Genomic DNA, 25,635 nt, shown 5'->3' on the forward strand with positions numbered 1-25,635 from the left:
TAAAGTCGGCCGCCTAACCGACTGAGCCACCCAGGTGCCCCTTAATTTTTTTTTTTTTTTAATGCTTACTTATTTTCGAGAGAGACAGAGACAGAATGTGAGTGGGTTAGGGGCAGAGAGAGAGGGAGACACAGAATCTGAAGCAGGCTCCAGGCTCTGAGCTGTCAACACAGAGCCCGGCGTGGGGCTTGAACTCATGAGCTGTGGGATCATGACCTGGGCTGAAGTCAGACACTCAACCAACTGAGCCACCCAGGCACCCCAGCATTCTTGTGATTTACTAGGGTGATAACGCTGTGAGACACAGCAGTGAGTGTTTTCATATTAGATCATCTGTGAAGACTCTCCTTTAGCTGAGTGGTGACTTAACTGTGTCATCAGTATTGCCTTTAAACATTCAGTGACAAGCTATAAATAGCAAGGTGGTAGAACAAGCTGGGAACACTGCCCCTGCCACCACCACCAGTAAAGACTGCCGAAAGGATGATTGCAGTTTGCTGCTCAGTTGGCAGTGGTAAACTGAGGAAGGACAGCCACAGGGAAAGGTTAAGGAGCATTCTGGAACTCAAAGCTTTGTAGGAGTGATCAAAGTTACAGGCCCACCAAGGTAGCATACAGAAATCCAAAGTGGAACCACTTTTCCAGAGAAGACTGAAAGTTCAAGATGTGGAATTACAAAAATTGGGCATTAGCCTCAAACATAAAGCCTTTTCTAAATATGATCCATTGAAGGGACACTGTCATACACTGTTTTTTGTTTTTTGGGTTTTTTTTGCCATGGCAGACAATCATCATAAATGGCTTAATATTTTATTATAAAGAAGATGACATATACGTATGTACCAGGAAAATATAAAAGTATAGGACAAAGAATAAATAGGTCACTGGTTGCCAGAGGCCACAGTGGGAAGGTGTTTGACTGCAAAGGGGCAACATAAGATAATTTTTTTGGGTGTTTTGTATCCTGGTCATGGTTGTAGTTACTTGTATTCAAATTAATAGAACTGTAGATGAAAAAAGTTAATTAAGATTAAAAACAAATCCCATGGATAAGAAATGGCAGAAAAGAGGTTAGAACCTAGGTTTTGTGACTCTTTACACATTATCCTCTATCATTTCTCCTTGTTGGTCATCACTCATCTTTGTCTACCCTGTCCTAGATAAAGTGTGTCCTCTTTTCCAACCATCAAAATGCATTCAACTTTTTCTTTAGGTCACAGCTTTTCATCTAGAGCCTCCAGATAGGTTGTTGTTGTTGTTATTATTATTATTATTATTATTATTATTATTATTTTATTTATTTATTTATTTATTTTTTTAAATAGCATCTACTTATTCTCAGAGTGTTATAAGAGGTGGGGGAAGAATCTTCTTATCAGAGGGTTGAGGCAAAGCCCAAGAGAATGACCTGTTTGAGGAATTGAAAGGTAGCCAGTGTGGCTGGAGTACAGTGAAGGAAGGAAAGTAGGATGCAGTGCAGTACATATAACATGAATCTGGAGAAGTGACAGACCTTATAAAATAAAAATAAGGATTTTGGATTTTATTCTAAGAGAAATGCGAAGACATTGGAGTACTTTAAGTAGGGACTGACAAGAACAGAGTTGGACTATCACTGGGTATAGTGTGGAGAATGGGTTGTGGAGTGGAGTGCAGTGATGCGGTGGACTCAGTGAAGACATGTTAGGAGGCTCTTGCAGCACACTGGACAAGAAATGGTGTTAGTTTGGCATAAGGCAGTTATTGTCACCTAGGGGGATATTGGCAGTGTTTGGGACATTTTTGGTTGTCACAACCAGGCAGGGTGGCAATAAGTGCTGCTATTGGCCTCTAGTAGAATTCTTGGTGGAAGCCAAGAATTCTGTCAAAATATCCTATAATGTGCAGAGCTACCCCTCACAACAAGGAATTATCTAACCAAAAATGTCTATAGTTCTGAGTTTCAGATACTCTAATATATGGTGATACCAATGGATATGGAGAGGATAGATCTGAAAGATATTCCAGAATTAAAATGGATAGTACCTGGTTATAGAGTGGTCACTGAGGAAAAGGTAAAGGAAGATTTAGAAATTGTTTTAAAATTTTAGGCTTGTACAATTAGGTGGTGATGCCTGTCATTCAATAAAGACAGAAAAGTCTGGAGGTTAAAGGTCCTGAAGATAGTGCTCAGTGGAGAAAAACCTATTTTTCCCCTTCATTAATTTTTTAGCATCTCTGTTTACTTTTCTTCTACTTCATTCATCTCATTCCCTCCATTTCTAGTTGTAAAAACATAAACTTCATGAACAAGAATGGGGATTATTGTTGTTGAGGGAAACTGCTATCATACCCTAATTTTTTAACAGCTTATAACTTGTCAATTAATAGGCAAATTAATTTTAATGGAAAATGAGCAGAAACATTTAATAAGCAATTAATAATTTTAATGAAAAATAATTGATAGCCGAGTGAAAGCAACACCAGAATTTAGGAACCTAAGAGAGAAAAATCGTGTAGAAGAGAAAAAAAGGAAGTGATATTTGAGGGGAGTGAAGGGAATAAGGTACCAAAGAGTGACTGCCTGTATGTTACTTTTTTCTAGTCCTAAATTTGAATTCCTCTCTTGCTTGGGTCCAAGGTCTCACTCTTTATACCCCAGGTAGTTGCTAAAGCCCCAAACCAGCATCAGTTCATGATTAGTACTTTAGCTTTTAGCCTCCTGTGTTTTTGCTGGTCTGTAGGGATTTTCCCACCTTCTTGCAAGCTTAAAATATGTTTAGTATATTATATTTTTAATTTTTTAAAGCTATCTGTTTTGAAAGAGAGCGAGTGGGGGAGGGACTTAGAGGGAGAGAGATAATCCCAAGCAGGCTCTGTGCTGTCAGTGCAGATCCCAACATGGGGCTCAAACTCACAGCTGTGAGATCACGACCTGAGCTAATACCAAGAGTCGGATGCTTAACCTACTGAACCACCCAGGCGCCCCTATATTTTAGTATATTTTAAGCAACAGTTGCAGTGCAACATTTGTAGTGCTACTGTTTTATATTTTCTAGGATAATCTGATTAAGGCTTTTGAGAGAGGATCTTGGATCAAATCTATAGGAATAGGAAATTGCTAGAAAATTTTCAGATAAAACATATCTAGAGATAGTTTTTATTTAATTTCTTATTTTTATAAAACCCCAATTAAATGGTTTATTCATCATTTTTGTCATTTAGGGAAATACTTTATATGGCCCATATACAAATAGACATAGTTTACTTATCAAAGATTATGCTGTCAGTTCATTAGAAGAGCCAAAAACAAAAATGCACAATTAAAATTTCATATATATGCTACTCAATTTTTAGGTTCTGAAATAGAATGTTGTTAATTACATGATATTCTAGTAGAGAAAAAAAAAATATTTAAGAGCACGGAGAGCCTAACAACAAATTGAGAATAGACAAGTAGGTTACATTAATTAAAATGTGAAATTAATAAATTTAAGAACTTATTCAATCAAAAAACAAGAATACATTTTTATGGGGGAAATATGTAAGTTGAACTCAGCTGTGCTTCTTTGACAGTAAGACACAAAGTGGTAAAAGGAAAAAAGACATTTGGGCTCTTTCCATACTTTGGCTATTGTCGATAGTGCTGCTATAAACATTGGGGTGCATGTGTCTCTTCGAAACAGCACACCTCTGTCCCTTGGATAAATACCTAGTAGTGCAATTGCTAGGTTGTAGAGTAGTTCTATTTTTAATTTTTTGAGGAAACTCCATCCTGTTTTCCAGAGTGGCTGCACCAGTTTGCATTCCCACCAGCAGTGCAAAAGAGATCCTCTTTCTCCGCATCCTCGCCAACATCTGTTGTTGCCTGAGTTATTAATGTTAGCCATTCTGTCAGGTGTGAGGTGGTATCTCATTGTAGTTTTGATTTGTATTTCCTGGATGATGAGTGATGCTGAGCATATTTTCATGTGTCGGTTGGCCATCTGGATGTCTTCTTTGGAGAAGTGTCTATTCATGTCTTTTGCCCATTTCTTCACTGAATTATTTGTTTTTTGGGTGTTGAGTTTGGTAAGTTCTCTATAGATTTTGGATATTAACCCTTTGTCTGATATGTCATTTGCAAATATTTTCTCCCATTCCATCAGTTGCCTTTTAGTTTTGCTGATTGTTTCCTTTGCCATGCAGAAGCTTTTTATTTTGATGAGGTCCCAATAGTTCATTTTTGCTTTGGTTTCCCTTGTCTCTGGAGATGTGTTTAGTAAGAAGTTGCTGTGACTGAGGTCAAAGAGGTTATTGCAAGCTTTCTCCTTGAGGATTTTGATGGCTTCCTGTCTTAGGTTTAGGTCTTTCATCCATTTTGAGTTTATTTTTTTGTGTGGTATAAGAAAGTGGTCCAGGTTCATTCTTCTGCATGTCACTGTCCAGTTTTCCCAGCACCATTTGCTGAAGTGTCTTTATTCCATTGGATATTCTTTCCTGCTTTGTCAGATTAGTTGGCCATACATTTGTGGGTCCATTTCTGGGTTCTCTATTCTGTTCCATTGATCTGAGTGTCTGTTTTTGTGCCAGTACCATACTGTCTTGATGATTACAGCTTTGTAATACATCTTGAAGTCCAAGATTGTGATGCCTCTAGCTTTGGTTTTCTTTTTCAAGATTGCTTTGGTTATTTGGGGTCTTTTCTGGTTCCATACAAATTTTACAATTGTTTGTTCTAGCTCTGTGGAGAATGCTGGTGTTATTTTGATAGGGATTGCATTGAATATGTAGATTGCTTTGTGTAGTGTTGACATTTTAACAATATTTGTTCTTCCTATCCAGGAGCATGGAATATTTTTCCTGTTTTTGTGTGTGTGTCTTCTTCAATTTCTTTCATAAGCTTTCTATAGTTAGCAGTGTATAGATTTTTCACCTCTTTGCATAGGTTTATTCCTAGGCATTTTAATGGTTTTTGGTGCTATTGTAAATGGGATCAATTCCTTGATTTCTCTTTCTGTTGCTTCATTATTGGTGTATAGGAATGCAACCGATTTCTGTGCATTTATTTTATATCCTGCGACTTTTCTGAATTCATGGATAAGTTCTAGCAGTTCTTTTGTGGAATCCTTTGGGTTTTTCATATAGAGTATCATGTCATCTGTGAAGAGTGAAAGTTTGACTGACTCCTGGCGGATTTGGATCCCTTTTATTTCTTTGTGTGGTCTGATTGCTGAAGCTAAGAATTCCAATACTATGTTGAATAACAGTGGTGAGAGTGGACATCCCTGTCTTGTTTCTTACCTTAAGCGGAAAGCTCTCAGTTTTTCCCCATTGAGGATGATATTAGTGGTGGGTCCTTTGTATATGGCTTTTATGATCTTGAGGTATGATCCTTTTATCCCTACTTTCTTGAGGGTTTTTATCAAGAAAGGATGCTGTATTTTGTGAAATGCTTTCTCTGCATCTATTGAGAGGATCATGTAGTTCCTGTCCTTTCTTTTATTGATGTGATGTATCACATTGATTGTTTTGTGGATATTGAACTAGCCCTGCATCCCAGGTATAAATCCCAGTTGGTCATGGTGAATAACTTTTTAAATGTATTATTGGATCTAGTTGGCTAGTATCTTGTTGAGGATTTTTGCGTTCATGTTCATCAGGGAAATTGGTCTATAGTTCTCTTTTTTAGTGGGGTCTCTGTCTGGTTTTGGAATCAAGGTAATGTTGGTTTCATAGAAAGAGTTAGGAAGTTTTCCTTCCATTTGTATTTTTTGGAACACCTTCAAGAGAATAGGTGTTAACTCTTCCTTACATGTTTGGCAGAATTCCTCTGGAAAGCCATCTGGCCCTGGACTCCTGTGTTTTGGGAGATTTTTGATTACTAATTTGATTTCTTTACTGGTTATGGGTCTGTTCAAGTTTTCTATTTCTTCCTGTTTCAGTTTTGGTAGTTTATATGTTTCTAGGATTTGTCCATTTCTTTCAGATTGCCCATTTTATTGGTGTATAATTGCTCATATTCTCATTATTGTTTTTCTTTCTGCTCTGTTGGTTGTGATCTCTCCTCTTTCATTCTTGATTTTATTTATTTGGGTCCTTTCCTTTTTCTTTTTGATCAATCTGGCTACAGGTTTATCAATTTTGTTATTTCTTTCAAAGAACCAGCTTCTGGTTTCCCTAACACACTTGCATTCTGTGTCTGTCTCTTTCAAAAATGAATAAACAAACAAACAAAAAGGTGTAAAGTTAGGTTGTGTATCTTTGACCTTTCTTCCTTCTTTAGGACGGCCTGGATGCTGTATATTTCTTTCTTATGACCGCCTTTGCTGCATCCCTGAGGTTTTGGGCTGTTGTGTTATCATTTTCTTTGGCTTCCATGAACTTTTTAATTTCTTCTTTAACTTCTTGTTTAGCCCATTCATTCTTTAGTAGGATGGTCTTTAGTCTCCAAGTATTTGTTATCTTTCCACATTTTTTCTTGTGGTTGATTTAGAGTTCCATAGCATTGTGGTCTGAAAATGTGTGGTATGATCTTGATCTTTTTTCTACTTGTTGAGGGCTGATTTATGTCCCAGTAAGTGATCTATTCTGGAGAATGTTCCATGTGCACTGGTGAAGAATGAGTATTCTGCTTTAGGATGAAATATTCTGAATATGTCTGTTAAGACCATCTGATCCAGTGTGTCATTCAAAGCCATTGTTTCCTTGTTGATATTCTGTTTAGATTATCTGTCCATTGTTGTAAGTGGGGTGTTGAAGTCCCTTGCTATATGGTATTATTATCAAAGAGTTTCTTTATGTTTGTGATTAATTGATTTATATATTTGTGTTCTTCCACATTTGGAGCATAAATGTTCACAATTGTTAGATCTTCTTGGTGGATTGACCCCTTAGTTATGATATAATGCCCTTCTTCATCTCTTGTTGTCGTCTTTATTTTAAAATCTAGATTGTCTGATATAACTATGGCTACTCTTTTGGTGACCATTAGGATGACAGATGGTTCTCCATCCACTTATTTTCAATCTGAAGGTGTCTTTAGGTCTAAAGTGGGTCTCTTGTAAACAGCATATAGACAGATCTTGTTTTATTATCCATTCTGTTACCCTAAGTCTTTTGATTGGAGCATTTAGTCCATTGACGTGTAGAGTGAGTATGGAAAGATATGAATTTATTGCCATTATGTTGCCTGTAGATTTGGAGTTTCTGGTGGTGTTCTCTGGTCCTTTCTAGTCTTTGTTGCTTTTGGTCTTTTTTTCCCCCCATTTTTTCTCCCTTCAGAGAGTCCCCCTTAAAATTTCTTGCAGAGCTGATTTAGTGGTCACGAATTCCTTTAATTTTTGTTTGTCCGGGAAACTTTTTATCTCTTCTTCTATGTTGAATGATAGCCTTGCTGGATAAAGAATTCTTGGCTGCATATTTTTCTGATTCAGCACATTGAATATATCCTGCCAATCCTTTCTGGCCTGCCAAGTTTCTGTGGATAGGTCTGCTGCACACCTAACTGTCTTCCCTTGTAGGTTAAGGACTTTTTTTTCCTTGCTGCTTTCATGATTCTTTCTTAGCCTGAGTATTTTGTGAATTTGACTATGATATGCCTTGTTGATGATTGGTTTTTGTTGAATCTAATGGGAGTCCTCTGTGCTTCCTGTATTTTGAGATCTCTGTCTTTCCCTGGGTTAGGAAAGTTTTCTGCTATGATTTGCTTACATAACTCTTCTACCCCTTTTTCTCTATCATCATCTTCTGGGACCCCTATGATTCTGATGTTGTTCCTTTTTAATGAGTCACTGATTGCTCTAATTCTTAAATCATGCTCTTTTGTGTTAGTCTCCCTCTTTTTTTCTGCTTCATTGTTCTCCATTAAGTTTGTCCTCTGTATCGCTGATTTGCTGTTCTGCCTCATCCATCCTTGCCGCTGTGGCATCCATTTGAGATTGCACCTCAGTTACAGCATTTTTTTTTTTTTCATCTTGACTAGCTTTTATCTCTGCAGAAAGGGATTCTAATCTGTTTTCAACCCCTGCTAGTATTCTTATTATTGTGATTCTAAATTCTGGTTCAGACATCTTGTTTGTATCTGTGTTGATTAAGTGCCTGTCATTTCTTCCTGTTCTTTCTTTTGGGGTGAATTCCTTCATTTCATCATTTTGAAGAAAAGGAATTAATAAGGTAAAAAAAAACCCTTAAAATTAAAAAATTAAAAACAACACAAAAATGTCAAATAAAGGATGCTAGATCCTAGGTGTGTTCTGGTCTGGTTGTTGAAAGGAGCTTGATAGAGAAAAAAGGGAAGGATAAGAAAAGAAAAGAAAAAAAAGAAAATGGTTGAAAGTTTGAAAAAACGAATACAATGAAATAGAATAAAATGAAAGATGGAAGTAAAAAAATAGAATTTGAAAAATTTACAAAAAAGTAAAAGATGTAGTAGGAAAAATGTAAAGAAAAATATTTTTAATAGAAATGGAAAATAAAAACACATTTTTTTCTCATTCTATATTCAAGAAATAGAAAAGAAAAAAAAATTGAATAGATGGACCAGCAAACAGAGTGAGGTATGATTGAAATTACCTTGGTTTCCCCTAGAAGTCGAACTAAGAGGCACTTTATAGTCTGTAAACTAAGCAGGCGGAGAGACTTGTGTTGTTCCTGGAGAGCAAGGTTGGTCCAGTTGGGCGGGGCTTAGTGTAATGGCTCCATTCTCCACTAGATGGCGATGCTTAGCTTACCGGGATGGATTGTTGTGGTGCTTGTAGGTGTGTATGCACATGCGTGGGAAGGGTGAACATCGTGTCACTCAGCTATCCAGTCTCTAGTGTTGGAACAGTGTCCTTCCCGACCAGCATTTGCACACCCCTCCTTTGTCTCTGGCTTTTGTCCACTCCCTGCTTTTACACTGTCTGTGACCAAGCCATCAGGTTGCCAGGTGGCACCTCCCTCCTGAGTTTTATGTCATATGCGGCTGTGTTTCCCAACCCCTCACTTCTGAGGGACTGTGGTTTTGACCCACTCAGACCTTCTGGGGGAGGGTCTCAATGAGCAATGCTGGCCTGCTTCTAGGAATGTTCGGGAGACCATGCTGCTGCTGATGCCCAGAGACTGTGGCTGGGTGCCAGCCTGCCCCAGAAAAAGTTCATGCAATCATGTAGCAGCAGCGTTTTAGGGATTATGAAAATAACAACACACATCTGGCACAGGCTTCCTCCCAACATCCTTGTTCCAGCACCAGCGAATGTGGATGTTCTCTGGGATCCACTGGGACATTTGGCTATGGGGAGGTGGCACAGCCTCTACCAAAAGTCCTCCCAACAGGGGAACTGCCTCTTCCCATATATCCTAAGGACCCTGAGGATCTTGCTCTCTGCTCCTGGGGATTTGCCCTTCCCACCAGAGCACTGCCAGGTATTGAGCTGCGGAGTTTCAGACTCTGTGCTCCCTCTGTTTATAGAGTCTTAATGGAATTTAAGTCCTCTCCTTTCTCCTTTTTCCCTTTTTTTTGTTTTGTCCCTTGTGTATTCTGTCCCTTGTGTACTCTTTCTTTTCTCTCCAGCTGATTTCAGGCGGAGGGGATGCCCTCTGTATTCTTCCCCCATCTCTGTCCTCTCTCCACAAGCAAAAACAGCTCCCTGCCCTCTGTGCCTTTCTCCCCCAGTTCACCTCTCCATGCTGTGTACCTGCTGAGTTCTCTGGTTCAGGTTGTGCAGATTGTTGTGTTAATCCTCAAATCAGTTTTCTAGGTGTGCAGGATGGTTTAGTGTTCATCTGGCTGTATTTCAGGGACGAGACATGCAAAAAAAAAAAAAACCCTTCCATGCGGTTCCTCCATCTTGGGCCCTCCTCTAGTTTCTTAATATGATACCAAAAACGTGTATATCTGTTCAAAAGTCATTATTATGCTTAGTTGGGACATTGGTATTTCTACTACAAGTATGAACAAAGGAAGGATGCCACCTATCACTTTTTAACATTGAACTACAGTAGAGACAGAAAGAGTATAAGAACAACTGGGAGGATAGGGAAGGGAACCAAGGAAAAAACACATATCTTGATTATAGGGATTCTCTGAGATTAGTCATACCACTCCTTTTTCAAGGTCATGTAAAAAGAAAATACCATAATATGGGAACAATAAGTAGAAAAGAGAGAAGTAAATATTAGGAAATTTCTGTTTTATATTCTTTAAAAATCAGGAAAATATAGACTGTATAATATAGAAGATCTAAGTGGAGAGAAGGCAGATTGAATTGAAAACCTATTTACTCAGAAATTAGAAAATGAAATCACTAATGTTTAAGAAGTATGCACAAATAGAATAAAGAGAATATGATAAAGAAAAAAAAAGTGCGTGCCCTGGAGGAAAGAGGTCTTAATGTTTCTCAAAAAGAAATGTTTGAAATAAGAAAATTGATGATACCAATGAATTGAGTGTAAATAAATGTTTGTAGTTACTGCTTGCTTAGATATTTGTAAATTTTCTTCCCCTTGGAGAGAGAGTTTACTGATTCTGAGTGACAGCATCATAATTTGTGGTACTTACCACTGGGGAAATATACAGTCAAGTATTTTAGAATTTAAGGTATACTTTTCAAATAAGTATAAATAAGGTAAAAGAAAAAATATTTCTTAGAGCAAAAACTAGAAAGCAGAAGAAACAGAAAATAAGTATGCATAGAGCATGAAACAAGATCAAGCATGTCAACAGGAAATATCAATGGGATACATTTATCTATTAAAAACTAAAACTGATATGGCTGAGTTCCTAGCTCAAAGCCCTAAGCTTCTAGCCAAATGGCCTTCTTGCAGACAATAATAATAAATTCTGAATAAAATATATAACACAACTATTTGAAGGTCTTAGAGAGTGAAAAAATGTCAGGGCAGATAAGACTTAGAAGTAGGTCCAAAATTGGAGAGAATATCTTTCTTAATGGTTGTCACCTTTAGGGCAGGTAAAGTCAGTACTGCGCTGAATGACTGAAATTCTGATAGAAAACCCACAGTGTTTCTGGCCTGAAGAACCAGATGCAGAGTTTGGGGCTAGCATTACTGCAGAGAAATGAGAAGTGAATCCCAGAATGAACTAGATGGCTGTAGCTCTAAGTTCTGTGTATAAATCCTGCCCAAGTCTCTGATCTCTGAACCATACATTTGCAGAGTAGATCACAAACTTCCTAACTAAAGGTAGGGTCCTGAACTGAGATTTCTGTTTGTAGTTCGAGTCCATCTAAGGTAATTTCTTGCTAAAACAAAAATATTGACAGTCTTCAGAGAATGAAACAGAATCCACAAGGCCCAGAACACAATCTCAAAGTGAAGAATGAGTAAAGTATGACCCAAGAGAAAAAACAATCAACACAGACCAACCCCAATAGACTTTAAAGTAACAATCATAACAATAATTGTTAGAGAAATGAGTTAAAGAAGATATGTTCATAATGAATGAAGAGATAGGAAATCTCAGCAGAGAAATAGAAATCATAAAAAAGTTCTAAGTTTAAAATTTAGAATTAAAAAAGACAGTATCTTACATAAAAATTCACTTGATGAGCTTAATAGCAGATGGAAATAACTGAGCAGAGAGTCAGAGAACTTGAAATTATCCAATGTGAAGAATGGAGACCAAGTGATAGAAGAAAAGAAATAGAGCTTTAAGAATTTGTAGAACCATAACAAGCTTTAGAACATAGTTCTAATTGGAATCCCAGAAGGCAAGAAGAAAGAATGAGGCAGAAAAACTTTTGAAGATAATGATCGCAAATTTCCTAATCTGTGGGAGACAAAAATCTACAGATTCAAGAAACTCAGTGAAATTGAAGCGGAGGAAATACAAGAAAACACTGCTAGGCATATTGTAGTCAAACTGCTAAAAACCTAATGTAAAACAATCTAGAAGCATCCAGAGAAAAATAGCATATTAAATACAGGGGAACAATGATTAGCTTCTGATGACTTCCATTAGGAACTATGGAGGCCAGCAACCATGGAACTATGTCTTTATGCTAGGGGAAAAAACCCATCAACCTAGAGTTGTTTATGAAACAAAAATGTCCTTCAAGAATAAAGACAAATTATTGTCTACACCAAGATAAAAAAGTTTCTGTACAGCAAAGGAAACCATCAACAGAATGAGAAATCAATAGGAGAAGGTATTTGCAAATGATGTATCCAATAAGGGGCCAATATCCAAAATCTATAAAGAACATAAGAAACTGAACACCAAAATTCCAAATAATCCAATTAAAAAATGGGCAGAGGGCTGATAGACATTTTTCCAAGGAAGACATCCAGATAGTCAATAGACACATGAAAGTATGTTCAATATCACTAATCATCAGTGAAATGCAAATCAAAACCACAATGAGATATCATCTTACACTTGTCAGAATGGCTAGTGTCAAGAAGACAAGAAATAGCAAGTGTTGGTGAGTATTTGCAACCTTTGTGCCCTGTTGGTGAGAATATATATTGGCATAACTACTGTGGAAAACAATATGGAGGTATCTCAAAAAATTAAAAATAAAAATAGCATATGATCCAGTAATTTCACTCCTGGGTATTTAGTGAAAGAAAATGAAAACACTTATTTGCAAAATTATATGCACCCTGATGTTCATTGCAGCAATATTTACAATAGCCAAGATATGGAAGCAGCCTAAGTGTCCTAAGTGTCCATTGATAGATGAATGGATAAAGAAGATTTGGTGTGTATACACACACACACACACACACAAACACACAAACACACACACACAATGGAATACTACTCAGCCATAAAAAAACCAAGATCTTGCCATTAGCGACAACATGAATGGACCTAGAGGGTGTTATGCTAAGTGAAAAAGTCAGACAGAAAAAGAAAAATATCTTGTGATTCCACTTGTATGTGGAATCTAAAAAAGAAAACAGAAAAAAACATAAATACAGAGAACAAACTGGTCGTTGCCAGAAGGGAGGATGGGCAAAATGGGTGAAGGGGAGTAAGAGGTATAGGCTTCCAGTTATAGAATGAATAAGTCATGGGAATGAAAGGTATGGCATAGAGAATATAGTCAATAGTATTGTAATCGTGTTATAGGTAACAGATGGTAGCTACGCTTGTGGTGAGCATAGCGTGATGTTTAGACTTGTAAAATCACTGTGTTGCACACCTGAAGTAATATAACATGGTGTGTCAACTATAGTTCAATTAAAAAAAGGAATAAAGACAAAATAAAGACGTTCTGATTAAAAAAAAAAGAAGTAAAGAATTCATCACCATTGGGCCTGAACTATAAGATATTCTAAAAGAAGTTTCTCAGGTAGAAAGTAAATGATAATGGATGGACACTTGGATCCTTAAGAAGAAATGAAGAGCATCAGAAATTATAAATATTGTGGTAAATATAACTAGCTTTTCTTCTTAATTTTTAAAAAATAGAAATAATTGGTTTTCATGCAATTATAATATTATCTTCTAGGGCTTGTTATTATATGTAGATATGATGTCTATGATACCCATCCCATAAAGTGGGGAGTTTGGAGGTACTTATATTGATATAAGTTTTCTACACTTTTTTGTGAGGTGATACGATATTGATTCTGAGTATGAAAAGTTAAGGATATATATTATAGCCCATGGAACAAGAACAAAAATAAAGCCCAGTAGTCAGATGAAAAAGGAATTTAAAAATAAATTCAAATAATCTGAAAATGTCAGGAAAAAATGAACAGAAGAAGAAGAAACAGGGTGGATAAGAAGAAAACTAATAAAATCAAAGACCTAAATATTATGGATATACCCTTACTTCCTTGCTGCTTGGTGGCATTGCTCACTTTTCCAGGGTGGTCTAGTGCCACTCTTATCTCTGTAAAGCTGTCTTTGAACCATGATAAACTGAATAGCTTTGTGCTCTGTGTATTATGTTTATACCTTCTGTCCCTTTTCACCTTGAATCATGGTTATGGTCTGGTTGTGTCTGTCAGCTGTGGTAAGTTGAACGGGTCACAACATGGTTCTGAAAAAGTCCACAAGTTTTAACGTCATTAAAGACCTTGACTCCTAGGTACGCCAATCACTGGCAGGAAATTCAACAAATTACCTGAAACTCTCAGTATCAGTTTCTTTATCTGTAAAAGGGAGGCAGAAATACCTGCTTTGTTGTGTTACTGTGATTTGCATACATTGCCAAGCGAATTGCCTGACTCCTAGTAAGTATTCTGTAAATCCTAGTTTATTTATTTATTTCATTTATCTTTTGTCTTTAACACTCATTTCAGCATAGCTATATAGTAGGAATTCATGAATGTATGTTGAATATAAAATGATAATATACCATCCAATGGGAACATTTAATTAGCTGTATTATCAATGCATTTAGTAACTATTGCATCTCCAATTAGTTGTTTTTTTTTTTTTAAAGCTACATAGTTCTTGCTTCTTAAATGGTCTAAAGGGACCATTTTCTTTTAATCTATACTAAAATAAGAATCTCCTGGAAGGATAAATCAGATTGGTTCCATAAAGCCATGCACTTTTTTTGTGTTAATTTATAGGAACACTCCTTTTAATTATCTGTCCTAAATGTTTTCTTACTCTCAACAGATATGTACTTATATAAATAAGCATTATACCCTGTTACTTTTGACACTTGGAATTCTTTTTTAAGTTTTTATTTTAATTCCAGTTCATTAACGTACAGTGTTATATTAGTTTCAAGTATACAATATAGCGATATAATACTTACATACATCACCCAGTGCTCATCATGGCAAGTGCACTCCTTAATCCCCATCACCTATTTAGCCCATCCTTCACCACCTCCCTGCTGGTAACCATCAGTTTGTAATTAAGAGTCTGTTTCTTGATTTGTCTTTCTCTTTTTTTCCATTTGCTTGTTTTTTTTGTTTCTTAAATTCCACATTTGTCTAAAACCATGGTATTTGTCTTTCTCTGACTTATTTCACTTAGCATTGTACTCACCAGCTCCATTCATGTCACTGCAAATGGCAAGACTTCATTCTTTTTTATGGCTACATAATACTCCATTGTGTGTATATGCCACATCTTCTTTATCTATTCATCAATTAATTGTAAATAATGCTGCTATAAATACAGGGGAGCATGTATCCCTTTGAATTAGTGTTTTTGTATTCTTTCAGTAAATATCCAGTAGTGTGATTTCTGGTTTGGAGGGTAGTTCTATTTTTAACTTTTGGTGGAACCTCCATACTGTTTGCCACAGTGGTTGCACCAGTTTGCATTCCCTCAAACAGTGCATGAGGGTTCCTTTTTTTCCACATCCTAGCCAACACATGTTGTTTCTTGTGTTGTTGATTTTAGCCATTCTGACAGATGTGAGGTGCTATCTCACTGTACTTTTGATTTGCATTTCCCTGATGGTAAGTGATGGTGTATATCTTTTCATGTGTCTGTTGGCCATCTGAATGTCTTCTGTGGATAAATGTCTATTTGTGTCTTCTGCCCATTTTTTAATTGAATTATTTTTGGGGGGGGTGTTGAGTTGTATTAGTTCTTTATAGATTTTGAATACTAACCCTTTATCAGATGTGTCATTTGCAAATATCTTCTCCCATTCCTTAGGTTATCTCTTAGTTTTGTTGATTGTTTTCTTTGTTGTGCAGAAGCTTTTCATTTTGATGGAGTCCCAATAGTTTATTTTTGCTTTTGTTTCCCTTGTCTCAGGAGGCATATCTAGAAAAAAAGTTGATACAGCTGATGTCAAAGAAGTTACTGCTGTGTTCTTTGCTACAATTTTTATGGTTTCATGTCTCACATTTAGGTCTTTAATCCATTTTGAATTTTTTGTGTAAATGGTGTAAGAAAGTGGTCCAATTTCATTCTTTTGCATGTTGCTGTCCAGTTTTCCCAGCACCATTTGTTGAAGAGACTGTCTTTTTCCCACTGGATATTCTTTCCTGCTTTATTGAAGATTAATTGACCATATAGTTGTGGGTTTCTTTCTGGGTTTTCCATTGTCTTTTATTTAACTATGTGTATTTTTGCCAGTACCATGCTGTTTTGATTACTACAGCTTTGTAATATAACTTGAAGTCTGGAATTGTGATACCTGTAGCTTTTCTTTTCTTTTTCAAGATTTCTTTGCCTATTTGGGGTCTTTTGTGGTTCCATGCAAATTTTGGAATTGTTTGTTTCAGTTCTGTGAAAAATATTGGTGGTATTTTGATAGGGATTGCATTAAATGTGTAGATCACTTTGGGTAGTATAGACATTTTAACAATATTTGTTGTGCCAATTTGTAAGTATGGAATGTTTTTCCATTTCTTTGTGTCATTTCAATTTCTTTCATCAATGTTTCATAGTTTTCAGAGTATAGGTTTTTCACCTCTTTGGTTAGGTTTATTCCTAGGTATGTATCTTACTGTTTTTGGTATATTTATAAATGGGATTGTTTTCTTAATTTCTCTTCTGCCTCATTATTTGTGTGTATAAATGCAACAGATTTCTGTGTATTGATTTTGCATCCTGCGACCTTACTGAATTTATTTATCGGTTCCAGCATTTTTTTGGTGGGGTCTTTCAGGTTTTCTATGTAATGTCATCTGCAAATGATGAAAACCTTACTTCTTCCTTACCAATTGGATGCCTTTTATTTCTTTTTGTTTTTTGTGTGATTGCTGTGGCTAGGACTTCTAGTACTCTGTTAAAAGGTAGTGAGAGTGGACATCCTTGTCTTGTAGATCTTCAGGTAAAATCTCTTAGTTTTTTTCTGATTGAGGACGATGATAGCTCTGGGTTTTTTCCATATATGGCCTTTATTATGTTGAGGAATGTTCCCTTTGAACCTATTTTATTGAGGGTTTTTATCGTGAATGGATGTTCTACTTTGTCAAATGCTTTTTCTGCATCTATTGAAATGATCATATGGTTCTTATCCTTTCTCTTATTGATGTGATTGGTTTGCAAATATTAAACCACTCCTGCAACCTAGGAATAAATCCCACTTGATCATGGTGAATGATTTTTTTAATGCATTGTTGAATTTGTTTTGCTAGTATTTTATTGAGGATTTTTACATCTATTTTCATCAGATACATTGGCTTGTAGTTTTCTTTTTTTGTGATGTCTTTAACTGGATTTGGTATCAGGGTAATGCTGGTCTCATGGAATGAATTTGGAAGTTTCTTTCCTTTTCTAGTTTTTGGAATAGTTTGAGAATTATAGGTATTAACTCCTGTTTACATTTTTGGTAGAATTTACCTGTGAAACCTTCTGGTTCTGGACTTTTTGTTTGTTGGGAGTTTTTGATTACTTATTGAATTTCTTTTCTGGTTATAAGTCTGTTCAAATGTTCTATCTCTTCTAAGAATTTATCCATTTCTCCTAGGTTGTCCAATTTGTTGGCATATAGTTTTTCATAATATTCTCTTATAATTGTTTATATTTCTGTGGTGTTGGTTGTTATTTCTTCTGACTCGCTTGTGATTTTATTTGAGTCCTTTCTCTTTTTTTCTTGATAAATTTGGCTAGAGGTTTGTCAATTTTACTGATTTTTTTGGTTTCATTGATCTGTTATATTGTTTTTAGTTCCATATCATTTATTTCTGCTCTAATCTTTATTATTACCTTCCTTCTCCTGGTTTTAGATTTTGTTTGTTGTTCTCTTTATAGCTCATTTAGTTGCAAGCTTAGGTTGTTTATTTCAGATTTTTCTTCTCTTGATGTAGGCCTGTGTTGCTGTAAACTTCATTCTAATGACTGCTTTTGCTACATCCCAAAGATTTTGGACCATTGTGTTTTCATTTTCATTTGTTTCCATGTACTGTTTAAATTTTTCTTTGATTTCCTTGTTGACCCATTCATTGTTTAGTAGCATGTTATTTAACTTCCATGTATTTATCGTCTTTCCAGATTTTTTCTTGTGTCTAACTTCTACTTTTATAGCCTTGTGGTCAGAAAAGATTCATGGTATGATTTCAGTCTTCTTGAATTTGTTGAGGCTTATTTTATGAACTAAAATGAGATCTATTCTGGGGAATGTTCCATGTGCACTTGACTAGAATGTGTATTCTGTTTTCAGATGGAATGTTCTGATTATATCTGTTAAATTCACTTGGTCCAGTGTGTCATTCAAAGCCATTGTTTCCTTGTTGATTTTTTTTGTGTAGATGATCTATTGATGTAAGTAGAGTGTTAAGTATTATTGTATTATTATTATTATCTATTAATTATTGTACTGTATTATTATTGATTAATTCTTTTATGCTTGTTACTGTAATTATGTTTATTATTAACTGTTTTATGTATTTGGGTCCTTGTATGTTGGGCACATAGATATTTACAATTGTTAGGTCTTGTTGGATCGTCCCTTGGTTAGTATATGGTGTTCTGTGTCTCCTATTACACTCTTTGTTTTAAAGTCTATTTTGCCCAATGTAAGCATTTTTACTCTGGTTTTCTTTTGATAACCATTTGCATGCTAGATGTTTCTCTGTCCCCTTACTTTTAATCTGCAAGTGTCTTTTGGTTTGAAATGGGTCTCATGTAGGCAACATATAGATGGGTCTTATTTTTTTTGTCCATTCTTTCACCCTGTGTCTTTTGATTGAGGCACTAAGACCATTTACATTCAAAGTAATTATTGATAGATATATATTTATTGTCATTTTATTATTTGTTTTGTGGTTGTTTGTAAAGATTTTCTCTGATCCTTACTTGCCATTTTTTTCATGTTTTGCTGAATTGTTTAGTGATATGTTTGGATTTCTTTCTCTTTATTCTTTACATATTTATTCGTGGTTTTTGATCTATGGTTACCATTAGGTTTGTATATAACCTCTTCTGGGATGTTTGGATTTTTAAGGAAAATATCTGTATATCCATGTACATTAGATCCTTGTAATTACTTTAAAAATCCTCTTTGCATCTGTTTCATCTGTAAGTATTATTATAGTTATTCACTGTGGAGAATGTAGAGGTCCTTATAACCATTCTCAAAAAATGAATGTGCCATAATTCCAGTACACTCTCTTATATGACCAAGTGCTCACTTAACTGTGTTTAGAGGTCGTTAAAAAATCGTAGGCAAGAACTTCTGGTGAATTTTTAAACAGTATTTAGTAAACAATGACAAATGTTGATATAAATGTATCATAAAATCTTTATGTCTGGGAAAAATAATATTAAACGACTAGTATGAAAAAATTGGTAGCTAAATAACATTTCAGGAGATGGATCTATTGCATTGATAATTAGCATAATATTTGAATTGCAAAAAACTCTTCAATTTAATGAGTACAGCTCTTTTTCACTTAAGTGTCCTATAAAAACCTAAAGGTTTTCAAGCCAAATGAATTTTGTTTAGAATTCTGTTTAGAAAATACTTTTCAGAGCATAAAGTTTGAATTGTATATCTTTATAAACACAGATTTTTAAAAAGTTAACCCTTTTAAAAATTAACTCTTGAAGACTTACAGGTATTATTATTTGATTTTGCTGATGAGTGGAAACTTTTAATCAAGAATACTATAAGTGGGGCTTTACATCCTACTTTACAAGTGGGTACATTGTCATGGACCCACTAAAGGGTGCGCGCTTGTTAAGTTACAACTCAGAGCCTTATGTGTCCATAACAAAGATGTTATTCTGTAATACCAAAAGGTTACCTTAACATAGATAGACTTTCATTAGTGTGATATCTTAGTGTTAATTCTATAACATTGTGTTCTTCAGTATTCCCTTTGGTATTTTTCCCAATAAATTTTAGAAGAACTTATTAAGGTATAATATGCAATAATTGGTACATATTTAAAGGATACAATTTATAAAATATTGGCATGTGTATACATCTGTGAAATCATCACCAAAGCCAATATAATGAACATTTCCATCACACTCAGAACTTTGCTCTCTCCCTTTTTTCATCTGTCCCGGTTGTCGCTGTCATCCTCCTTGCCCCTTCTCTAGGCAACCACTCATTTGCTTTTTGTTATTGTAGCTTTAATGTGCTTTTTCTAGAGTTTTGTATAAATGGAATCAAACAGTATGTACCCTTTTTTTTTAATGCCTGGCCCTTACTCTGCATAATTATTTTGAGATTCATCTATTTTGTTGTATGAGTAGTTTATCCTTTTTATTGCTAAGTAGTATTTCTTTGTACAGAAATGCCACAGTCTGTTTATCCACTCACCTAGTGATGGACATTTGGATTGCTTCCAGTTTTTGGCCATTATAAATAAAGCTGAAGTTTTTAGCTTTTATGAGTAAAGCTGCTATAAACATTGAGTGTATTTAAAATTATTTTATTTTTTTAACCACTTAGTCATAATCATGGCTGTCAACTCTTATCATACAGCATTATTTTTATGCACCTTTCCCAGCAACTTGGTAATTAGGGAAGACTATGAAAATAGCTAATTTTATAACCCATTTTCTACATTTTAGCCATTTTACTCATTTGAGGTATTGACTATAGGAAAGGAAATCTCTCATTTTGAATGTTGAAATTCTAACAGTCTGGCCAGCATTATCTTACCTTTTATAATATCTCTAAATAAAAATATTAAATGTAACTGAATTAAAGCCTCTGGTCCTTAAGTAACCAAAGAACTTTGCAAATACTTTATACACTGTAATGGTATTGTGATGGATATTTTTCTAAAGAGAATAAATGTTTCCTAATGACCATGTTTTATTTCTATAAGCAAATGTGGCAGTTGAAGTCTGTCTCAGTTATCACATTTTCTATAAACAAGGAAATCTAGAAAGAACCCTATAATGCAATGTTTAAAAGAAAATTGAGACACATAATCTAATTCATGAGTTTTATTATTGAGAAACTTTTTACTGTTCACATTTTTATACTTAAAAAAAATCTCATTACTTTAGATTTTACTTTTAAAAGGAATGTTTTATATACAATAAAAGTTCAATCTCTTGAATAAAATTCCAAGTCTTTTTTTAGAAGGGAAGAAAAAAGGAAGAATAAAATAAAATATGCAAAGTTTAAAATTTGTTGCCCCCTTTCACTTTTTTGCTCTTGGGTATGTGTTTATGTGTGTGAATATGTGTCTAAACATACGTACACTGTGACACATGCATATATGAAAATTACCATTGTAAAGCACAAGATACGAGCAATTTATTATTTATAAATGCATTAAATTTATAGTCTATTGAGAATGGAATGTTAATTTTGGGGTAATTTCTTTTAAAGTAAAGTGGCCTTAGTGTTATTCACCTTTATGTTAAATATATAACTTTGATACAAATATATGCACAGCTCTGTCTGTTGATGTATTTTATTAAAAGGCTAATCTTGTCCTACATTTTTAATTATGTACTAAGAATTTTTACTATAGATTGAGATAGAAGACAATATAATTCCTTTACTAGTAAAATTCTATATTTTCAAATATTAAATACTTTTAAGTATATATCTTGTGTTGAGTTATTGACTTAGGAATATTTGTGATATCTTTGAAATTCTTTCATTGCTTTTTATTATACTTTAAAGCTAATTTGATTGAATGTCTTTTGATCTTCTTTCTGTAATTATTAATTTTTCTTCTTATTAAGAATGAATTTTGTGTAGTACCAGAATGGAAATCATTTTGGTTATTTTTCTTTTGCATGTTTATCTTTTTTATAAATAAAAGCTTTATTTCTCAGGCCAAAATATGAGTTAACATTGATTTTAGGCTATGTAAAATGCTAATATCAATTTTTTCTTTCAGATCTCTATAAAAATGGACTCCAGAGAGCTAACTTTGTACCATTCATTGCTGTTCTAAAGGTAAGGAAAATCACTTACTTGTGTTCACTGATTAATATCATATTGATTGATAATTAAGGGCTTTTATAGGATTGCCTATGGTCTTGCATTCAAGCAGAATTCATTTTGATATTAGATAGTTATAGTCAAAGACACTAAAGGAGAAAAGAATGTTTTTTATATAGTATTCATCAATGTGTACACAGGAGAAATTATAAAATATAGTCTAAATTATTGTCTAACTGAAACATTTGATAGTTTGCATTTATAAATTCTAATTTGAGGTTTGCTCATAAATATTATAGTGGAATATTTAACCTTACACATTGATTTCTGAAAAAAATGTTTAATGTTCTCTATTTTTTTAAGGTTAATGGTCTTTAACGTGTTTTCTCAGCTATTAAAGTTGCTATTCTAGAGTAGCATTATTACAAAAATATTCTAATATATTTAAATGTGATTGCCATCAAGTTATGAAATTATGTCAAGTTGAGGCACATAAATAGTTTAAATATTTGTGTGTATCATCACTGCATGGAGTTTGAAATAGTCTTCATTACAAGATGATTAAGAATAAAATAGCCTCTTTTTTCACTGTTAATTTAAATAAATTTTTATACAATTATTCAATAATTCTATATTTTACCAATACTTATTGAGAACCTACTATGTGCAAAGTGCTACTTTGGGCATGATGGGTAATGCAATCATGAAATAGGCTGTTCTTGCTTACAAGTCATTTATAATCTAGTTGGGCATATAGGACATACACAAATATCTATAATACAAAGCAAAATGAAGTACCAAAAACAGTACCAAAAATAAGCATATGTGCCAAAATATAACTCCCATAATTCTTCGGTACATAATTTTTCCCAGTCTATAGCAATATAACTGAAGAAGGGATGAGGTTGTATTATTTTTAAAAATCTAAAACCTCAAAAATTCTTATCAAGAAGGAGAAGTAAATCTATTTTTTTCTACAAGTATTCTAAAGATACAGTCAGATAGTCTTTTTCAAATTATTGGTACCAAACTTTATTCCCTGTGCTATACTTGGGAGAATTAAAACATCTTTTTCCTTGAGCAATTTTAAGTTCCCAGAGGTTTTTAATTTCTCTGAGATATTTATAGATGTAAGGAAAAGTACTCTTTGAAGATTTATGCTGTTAGTATTTTTTTCCCCTTTATATTCATGTTTTGCATTTGGGGGGAAAATAAATGTACAGTGTTTTCTTCATGCTGGGAATCCAAAGTAATTTGGTACATGTAGATACCAAAATATAAACAAGGAAGCTAAGAAAAATGGGTACTAAAAATAGTATCTTCATGTAGCATAAAATATACAAAATGTAAAGAGAGAAGGCTCACAGAATGAAACAAGTTAAAGGTTCTCAGGGAACTTTGTATGTATACTTTTTTTTTTTTTAACCACAAACCTTATTTTTTGGCCAGTAATTTGTCATACTTTAATATATAATAGCATTATTAATAAACAACTAAATTGGCCAGATTGGGTTTAATTTTTTCACTTTTTAACCCTCTCTCTCTCCATATATATATGTATATATATACATATATGTATTGTATATATATATGTATTGTATATATATATGTATTGTATATATATATGTATTGTATATATATATATAGTATATGTATTGTGTGTGTGTGTGTGTATATATATATATATGTATATATATATATATACATATATATATATATACATATATATATATATATATATTTGTAGAGAGGAAGAAACCCAAAGAGATAAATTATCCAAATTTGAAATTGAACAAGAACTGAAATAAATAATGTACAATTTGAAATTGAACACAAACTAAAATTCCTAGGAAACTGAATATCTTATTGGATAAGAAAGTATTTAAAATGTCCCGTTTATTCAAGACTTTTCACATGTAACAAAACATCAGCCAGGTAAATATATGCTGTGGCTGGTTTCCCTGGAACTTTTTTGGTGGGCATATGAGGTTTCCTTTGTAAGGAAAGTTTGTTTCATATTTATTTAAATGACATTTCGTCTATTCACATATGCTAGTGTTACTCTTGCATTTTGACCCAGCTGAGAGAACTGTATAGCAGAAATCAATCTTAAAACTAATAGAGAATCTTGGTTTAATAAAAAGAGACTATAAACCAGATAGAAATTTATTTGGGGAAAAAGTACAGTGTATATTCACTTTTTCTTTTATGTCCTCTCCTATAAACCAAGTGATAACAAATTGGTAATTCACTACAAGAACTTGTGATTTGTTGCTTGGAGTATTGCAAAAAAACAAGAGCCTATATAAGTTCTTAGTAAACAATAATATTTTTATAAGATAGTAGGAATGATGAGGAGGGCCAATATGCTGTTAAAAAACAAAATGTGGTATATTCATACAATGAATTATTGTTTTGCTATAAAAAAGGAATGCAAATTTTGACATTTGCTACATTACAGATGAACCTTGAGAACATACTAAGTGAGAGGAGTCAGAAACAAAAGGACAAATATTATATGATTCCACTTATATGATGTGCCTAGAAACGGCATATTCAGAGAAACAAAAGTAAAATAGAGGTTACAGGGGCTGAGAGGAGTGGGGAATGGGTAATTATTATTTCATGGGTAGAGTCTCTCTCTGGGATGATGAAAAGGTTCTGGAAATAGACATTAGTAATGGTTGTATAACATCATGAATGTACTTCATGCCATTGAATTGCACACTTAAAATGGTTAAAATGATAATGTTTTTGTTATGTATATTTTACCACAATTTATTTAAAAAAAGAAAAGAAAACGCCATAGTACTGGAAAGGATATAGAAAATGTTTAGGTATATCTCCTCTAGGAAGCCCTCCTGGAGAACTCCTTCAAGCAAAGCAAGGCAAAACCAAAACAAAACAAAACCTAACCCTTACATATAATTTCCACTGCCATTTAAGTGGGGAGGCTCCAGTTTTGCTCTTACTTGCATTTTCTTTGAATTTATCTTGCTCTTCATTTTCTAATTTACTGAGATTAATTTTTTTTAAATCTCTTTTCAACCTTCTTTCCTAACTGCATTTAAGGCTATTTATTTTCCCGTAAATAGCTGCATTCATTAAGTTTTTATATTTAGTATTTTCACTATTAAGTTCAAAGTATTTTCTAATTTCTATTGTGATTTCTTTTTTAACGCATGTGTTAGCTAGAAGTATGTTTTTTAATTTCCAAACAAGCATATGAAATTTCCTGTTGTTATTATTTTCTCAACAAATGCTTAATTGCGTTGTGGTGGGAGGATATGCTCCATGCAACTTAAATCCTTTAAAATTTGTTGAAATTTCCTTTATGGCCTAATATATGGCCAATTTTTATAAAAATATTCTTTGTATTCTCGAAAATAATGAGTACTCAACTACAGTTGTATGTGATAGTATATATAACACAGTACACCCATTAGATTGGAGTTGTTAATTGTGTTCAAATTCTTATTATTTTTTCCCATCAATTATTATGAAGCTTATGGAAAACATCTCTCACTATGGTTATGAATCTATTTATTTCTCTGATAATTCTGTCATTGACCTTAACATATTTCGAGGCTGTAAATTGCGTGCAGATTTAGAATGATTAAATATTGCTTGTGAATAGAACTTTTATAATGAATTTTTTTACTAAGTAGTGATACAAGCTTCTTTGTTGTTACAAGCATAGTCATAATTGTGGAAGTATTTTTGTCATATCTGCTTTAAATTGCACACGCATAGGGTAATTTTATCAGATAATTTTAACATCTCTGTCATCTTGATGTTTTTTTACAGTGTAAGATCTTCCTGGTTTTTGGTGTGAATGAATTTATCTAGTGATTGTCTTTTTATAGTGTGAGATCTTCCTGGTTTTTTGGTATGAATGAATTTCATTTGAAATTTGGACATTTTCATAATCTGTCAT

The 25,635-nt window shown here is 33.9% G+C and overlaps 1 protein-coding gene across 4 annotated transcripts in view; it reads left to right on the top strand.

Moving 5' to 3' along the window:
* The window catches only part of AFG1L (AFG1 like ATPase), a 196,737-nt gene that overhangs the window by 81,220 nt on the left and 89,882 nt on the right, over nucleotides 1-25,635 (top strand). For all 4 annotated transcript variants that reach the window (XM_007078748.3, XM_042986922.1, XM_042986923.1 and 1 more), the window contains exon 8: nucleotides 21,655-21,713. In XM_007078748.3, coding sequence (XP_007078810.2) covers nucleotides 21,655-21,713 — 59 coding nt within the window. The remainder of the gene's footprint in view (nucleotides 1-21,654; nucleotides 21,714-25,635) is intronic.

This window comes from Panthera tigris, chromosome B2 (assembly GCF_018350195.1).
Source record: "Panthera tigris isolate Pti1 chromosome B2, P.tigris_Pti1_mat1.1, whole genome shotgun sequence".
In the NCBI taxonomy this organism is placed as follows: domain Eukaryota; kingdom Metazoa; phylum Chordata; class Mammalia; order Carnivora; family Felidae; genus Panthera; species Panthera tigris.